The sequence below is a fragment of the Microtus ochrogaster genome, chromosome 16, assembly GCF_000317375.1.
Source record: "Microtus ochrogaster isolate Prairie Vole_2 chromosome 16, MicOch1.0, whole genome shotgun sequence".
Taxonomy (NCBI): Eukaryota; Metazoa; Chordata; class Mammalia; order Rodentia; family Cricetidae; genus Microtus; species Microtus ochrogaster.
In genome coordinates, this window is record NC_022018.1 from 23,316,761 (window position 1) to 23,322,720 (window position 5,960).

The 5,960-nt window shown below is 39.7% G+C and overlaps 1 protein-coding gene across 1 annotated transcript in view; it reads right to left on the reverse strand.

Moving 5' to 3' along the window:
• Nucleotides 1-5,960, reverse strand: part of Cdc123 (cell division cycle 123) — a 45,510-nt gene that overhangs the window by 23,820 nt on the left and 15,730 nt on the right. Inside the window, exons 5-6 of the mRNA XM_005354860.3 lie at nucleotides 5,540-5,635; nucleotides 3,661-3,767 (exon numbers count right to left, since the gene is read on the reverse strand). Of these exons, the coding sequence (XP_005354917.1) occupies nucleotides 3,661-3,767; nucleotides 5,540-5,635 (203 nt within the window). The remainder of the gene's footprint in view (nucleotides 1-3,660; nucleotides 3,768-5,539; nucleotides 5,636-5,960) is intronic.

A 5,960-nucleotide genomic window follows, 5' to 3' on the forward strand; every position in this document is an offset into this window, starting at 1 on the left:
ACCAGTGGACTCTATTTTTACAGGAGTGAACGTCACACTTAAACCTTGCAGTAAGAGCTGTCATACTGTCTCCATTTATCTGAGCTATCAAGGCTCAGAAGGGTGAGGTAACAAGTGGGAAAGAAGCATTCAGTCAGTCACAAGCTGCACCACATGTCTAGGATGGAGATGCTAGAGTCTTAGGTTAAACCTAGTAGGTAGACAGAGAGAGAGGTATGTGTATACACATACACACTATATACATACTGACAAGACATTAGCCTAAAGAAGTACCAGTGTTGAAAAAGAAAAGAAGCCAGGCTGTAGTAGCACACGGCTTTAATTCCAGAACTCAGGAGTTTGAGGCCAGCCTGGTCTACAAGGGGAATTCCAGGACAGCCAGGGCTACACAGAGAAACCCTGTCTCGAAAAAAGTTTAAAAAGAAAGAGAGGAAAGAAGGAGGGAGGGAGGGAGGGAGGGAAGGAGGAAAGGGGAAGAAGGGAGGAAAGGAAGGGAAGGGAGGAGAAAAATTTATCATTAACTAAATCATATCTCCATGAGAAAGTTGGGGAACCTGTTTTAACATACTCTAGCACACAGTAGTGCTATCTGAAGACCTTATTTTCCCTCGAAAGCAAAAATTCCTTTCTTCAAGCTCATCTAAAGTATATTACTCAAAGGAGCTAAATTCAACACTAGCTTTGAGTATATTTAAAATTTCTTAAGCAAAAATGAATCTTACAGGTAGTTTTATGTTAATCAAAATTGAGGCCATGAAATGTCACGTTAATAAAAATTAATACAATTGTTCCAATCTCTAAAAATAACCACCTTTTCCCCACCAGGACCAGCAGCATGATAAGACTAAGAATATTAATAGAGTTCCTAGGTTCTGACACCCAAGTAAGTACTCAGGATTAGAGTACCCATACAAATAAGACAGGTAATCCAATGCATGTTAAGAAAACAGGAACTGCTTGGTGTAGCAGTGCATGCCTGGAATCCCATGACCCAGGAGGCTGAGGCAGGAACACGTCCATGAACTCTAGGCTAGCCTAGACTACATAGTGAGTTCCAGGCCAGCCTGGGCTAAAGTGTGTAAGAAAATAAAACTAAAAAGGGAAGAAAGGAAGACAGAGGAAAGGAAGAAGAGAGAGAATAAGGGAGGGAGAGAGGAAGGAAGGAAAAAAACAAAGGACCAAAGGTCAAAAAAGAAAAAAATCATGCCAGCCGGTGGTGGCGCACACCTTTAATCCCAGCACTGAGGCAGAGGCAGGCGGATCTCAGTGAGTCTGAGACCAATCTGGTCTACAGAGTGAGTTCCAGGACAGTCAGGACTGCTATACAGAGAAACCCTGTTTTGAAAATAAAAATCATAATCAAGACCGTAGGTTCCGTATTAAGAGCCTTAGCTGCTTTTCTTTTCTTCTTTTCTTCTCTTCCCCTCCCTTCCCCTTCCCTCCCTCTCTCCCTTCCTTCTTCTCCCCCACTCCCCCCACTCTCTCTTTCTTTCTTACAGTGGTTTTACGAGACAAGGTTTCTCTGTAGCTTTGGAACCTGTCCTGGAACTAGCTCCTAAGTCTGCCTCCCAAGTGCTGGTATTAATGGCGTGCACAACCGCCACCCGGCCCTTAGCTGCTTTTCTATTGTCATGATAAACACCGTGAGCAAGGCATTAATTAATAAAAGAAAGCATTTAATTTGAGAACCATGGTTCCCTAGGGTTAGAATCCATGGCCATCATGGTGGAGAGCATGGCAGCAGGCAGACAGGCATGGCAATGGACAATATCTGATAACCTACATCGTGATCCACAAGCACAGACAGGGAAAGAGAGACACTGGGAATGGTGTGAGCTTCTGAAACCTCAAAGCCCATCCCCGAGTGACACACCTCCTTTAACAATCCCAATCTTTCCCCAACAGCTTCACCATTCGGGGACCAGGCACTGAGTGCCAGCCATCAGACTCACATGTCTGACCCCTCCACTCCTAGTGCCAGGGTTGCAGGCAAGGACCACATATCCAGCTTACATGTGGGTGTTGGGGACCTACCTACACTCAGGTCCGCATCCTTGCACTTTGCTGATCCACTGCCCCGACTCCACTTGTTAAAAATGTTTCTTACAAATACCAATTCCGAATCTTAGTCATCATATTACTACTTAAAAATAAGTATATTTATATGCATATTTACATTCTACCACCTTATAACATTATTTTTAGCTAGTTTAACATTTATGTAATTTTTAAAATGAGTAGTTTGAGAACATATGTGGTACCGGAGGTTATTGCTGTAAGCTTTTTCTTACTGAGATGACTAACCAGATGGCCAAGTATGTTTATGAAGGGGATGCTGAGCCATCTAGAGGCTGAAGAGAAAAGTCGAAAGGAGCCCGTCCAGGAGCTCATCTTGAGCAGACATCAGGGACAATCTGATCATAGTAAGACCTCTCTCTTCAGAAAAAACAAACAAAAAAAAAGTTGAAAAATTACAACATTGTGCTTCACACTAACCAAGGCCTAATTTTATGAAAAAATAAATCATGAGCAGAAAGACAAAGGACAAATTTTGAGCAAGGAGAAAATAATGCATCAAAGTTTTGGTGGTATAGCTTTTCATGTTGTTCAGAAAGGAAAAACAGGAATTTTGGCATGCAGGTGCCATTTCTTTAGCATTTTCAACTATGGTAGAAAGGGAAAGATTTAAAAAAAAAAAGTGAAGTAAGAGTGATTAGATGGTTCACTAGAATTTTCATAGATCTTTTCTCCAAAGAGGCAAAATACTGTATTTAAAAATTAAACCACCTATGGTAATTTGAACGAGATGTCCTCCACTATCGCAGACACTGGAACACTTGGTCCCTAGCTGGTTGCACTGTTTGGCCCATTTAGGTATGTCCTTGCCAAAGAAGTCTATCTCTAGGGGTGGGGCTGGGGGTGCCTGAGGTTCCAAAGCCCCATACCATTCCTAGTTAGGGTTCTCGCTTCTTGCTCATGGTTTAAGATGTGAGCTCTTAGCTGCTCCTGCCACATGCCTTCCCTCTGACATCAGACACTAACCCTCTGGAACCATAAGCCCAATAAACTCTTTATTTAGTCATAGTGCTTCATCATAACAAAAAGTAACTAAGACACCAACACCATCTAAAGCACATATATTGTCATTTAAATAAATACAACTGAAAAATGATAGTGGCACAGTTACATCAAGTCCACTTATACACAAAATTTTACTCCTGAGGCTACTGCTGAACTTCATTTGAGATTATAAACATTTTATCAGCAGTTTTAGTGGCCTATGATTATGATCACTTATTTAAAAATAAAAATTCAGCTAATTATGTAGTGAGCTCACCATGCTTTCCTGCTTTTTACTCATCAGTAGTTACTAATTTTGTTCTTATAAGTATATTTAAATTTTATAATAGGAAAAATTACTAAAATGTTTTATCTATCTATCTATCTATCTATCTATCTATCTATCTATCTATCTATCTATCTATCTATACTGTGTTGGTAGTTAGGCATACCCATTGTAGCATTTGCTACAAAAGAAAACAAAAGGTCCGCTTTGAAAATACCACTTGCGGGCCACAAGTGGCTCATGATGCAGAACTGTTAGAGTACAGCATTAGAGAGTAGAATTTTACCAATAGGAAGGTACTCACAAACACTTACGGCTGTGTGAAGTCACGAGTGATGAAATCAGAACTCTTGAACAGCAGGAAGATGTCACTGAGGGTGTTGCACTTCAGAGAACTATTCATTGCTATCCAGTATGCATCCTAAATAATAAATATGTGTGAGTTAAGACACATCCCACAGCTGCAGCTCAGGCACATAAATGAAAGCAACAGCGCACAGCACCTCAAGGGTTTAAAGAAAACAGCCAAGCAAATTTTAGTAGAACTGTCGGATATCAAACACACTTCTTAACAGAAAGAACATGACAAGGGCATGACAAACTCAGTTATGTACACTGAAGACCAAGATGGTTCAGTCGGTAAAGGTACGTCCCCAAAGCCTTCATCACTGAAGATCAATAATACCTGGGCCACACATGGGAGAAGAAGAGAACCAAGTTCCACAAACTGTCCTCTGACCTTCAAGTGTGTATGCACAAGAACACCCACAAAACAAACAAACAAATATAACTTTTTAAAAAAGAAGGGCAGTTGTGCACATTGAGATAGTAGGATCCACACTTTTCAGCCCAGGGCCAAGTACTTTCCAGTGTTTTTCATGTTAATATGGAAGGCGAGTTAATGAAGTCACACACAACAGCTAAAAGATTCAATGGTAAAGAAACAGCTATTGTCCAAAATAAAAGTCCTCATTTCCATCCTTCCTATTTGGGAAGAATGACAAACACCTGGGGCTGGATGGCCAGCATAGTTGAGAGTCTATGTATTCAATCAGAAAGGAAGAAAGTGAAACAGTTTCAACCATCACATCCTAAAACAGTGGCTACGCTAGACATGCGGACAAAACATAAGGGAGCAAGGCTCAGTGCAGTGTGATTAAGTCCCACTTCCATAGTCACAGGATAAGTACTCATTGAAAACACTGGGAGGAAGAGAAAAGAAAAAAACACTGATAATACCAAAACTATCCAATTATCCACACTACATAGAAGAAAGCACTGGTGTATACAAGCCAATAAATAAAATCAATAAACAAATGGACAAATAAGGAATTTAAAACCAAAAATAATCTTCCCATCATATAGAGATGAAAATCTGACTGGGAAACTAAAAATGAATTTAAAAACATCTACATGATGTCTTTATAATTTCTCCCAATGAAAAAGGCAGTAACTTCTGGTTAAAGGAATAATACCTAGCATTTAATTCCACTAAGACATCAGTATTTATATAACAAACCACACAGTTGAATTAGAAAAAAACAAAAGAATGCAACTACCAACTCCAAGGAAAGTAAAATATGGAATAAAACATACTAATAATCATAGTAAGAATACACCAGTGAGTACATGTTGTTTACAAAATGAAAGCCACTGAAAACACTTAATACTGGGAGAAACCGAAGGCACCGCTAAGAGTGAATACACACTTCCTGCGCTGTGCACAGCTCGTGTGTGGGAGGGGTGTGTACTAACACAAAGACTAGAGGGCAGCGTTCAAGGGTTGGCTCTCTCCTGCCTTGTCCATCCCGAGACTAAACCTGGGTTATCAGGTGATCCCACTGAGCTATCTCTCTGGTCCAGCATATTTATTAGTACTTTTCAACAGAGAAAATCTTGCTCAACCGAGAGAGTGACATTTTAAGAACTGCAGACTATTGAAATAAAGAAAATTCTAGCACAACTGGCAACACAAGGGATCAAACTGTCTTTTGGTAAAATGCATTTCATAGACCCAGGAAAGTACACACAGCAAAATCAAAAGAATAAAACAGAGGAAAAAAGATAATAAACTCAATAGCATTTTTTTTCTAGAATTAGGAATATAATCAAATCTTCCATGGGGATAGAAAATGAAATAAAGAGCAAAACAAACAAGTATTCAAATAAAAAGATTTTCTTATGTGCACCTACCCTTGGAGCGCTCCAGTTAAGCTTAGGGAAGACACTACCCCCCAAGGAATTGATAGCTTCCTGGACTTGAGTGTTGAATTCAGGAAACTCTGGTGCCTATAGAGACAGAGAACAAATCATGAACAAGTCAGTATCACTAGAGTCACAGAAAATATGATCAATGTCTCAAGATTGTAGCTAGGATGTTAAAAACAGAATTCTTTAAAATACAAATTATTGTTCCTATTCATCCACTCGACTAAATAAAATCAGCAAGAAAATAATTTACTAGAAAGAGAAATAATCAGCTTCTCAAAGGGTACTTCCTAAAACAATCAAAACTCTTTTTTTTTTTTTTGGTTTTTCGAGACAGGGTTTCTCTGTGGCTTTTGGAGCCTGTCCTGGAACTAGCTCTGTAGACCAGGCTGGTCTCGAACTCACA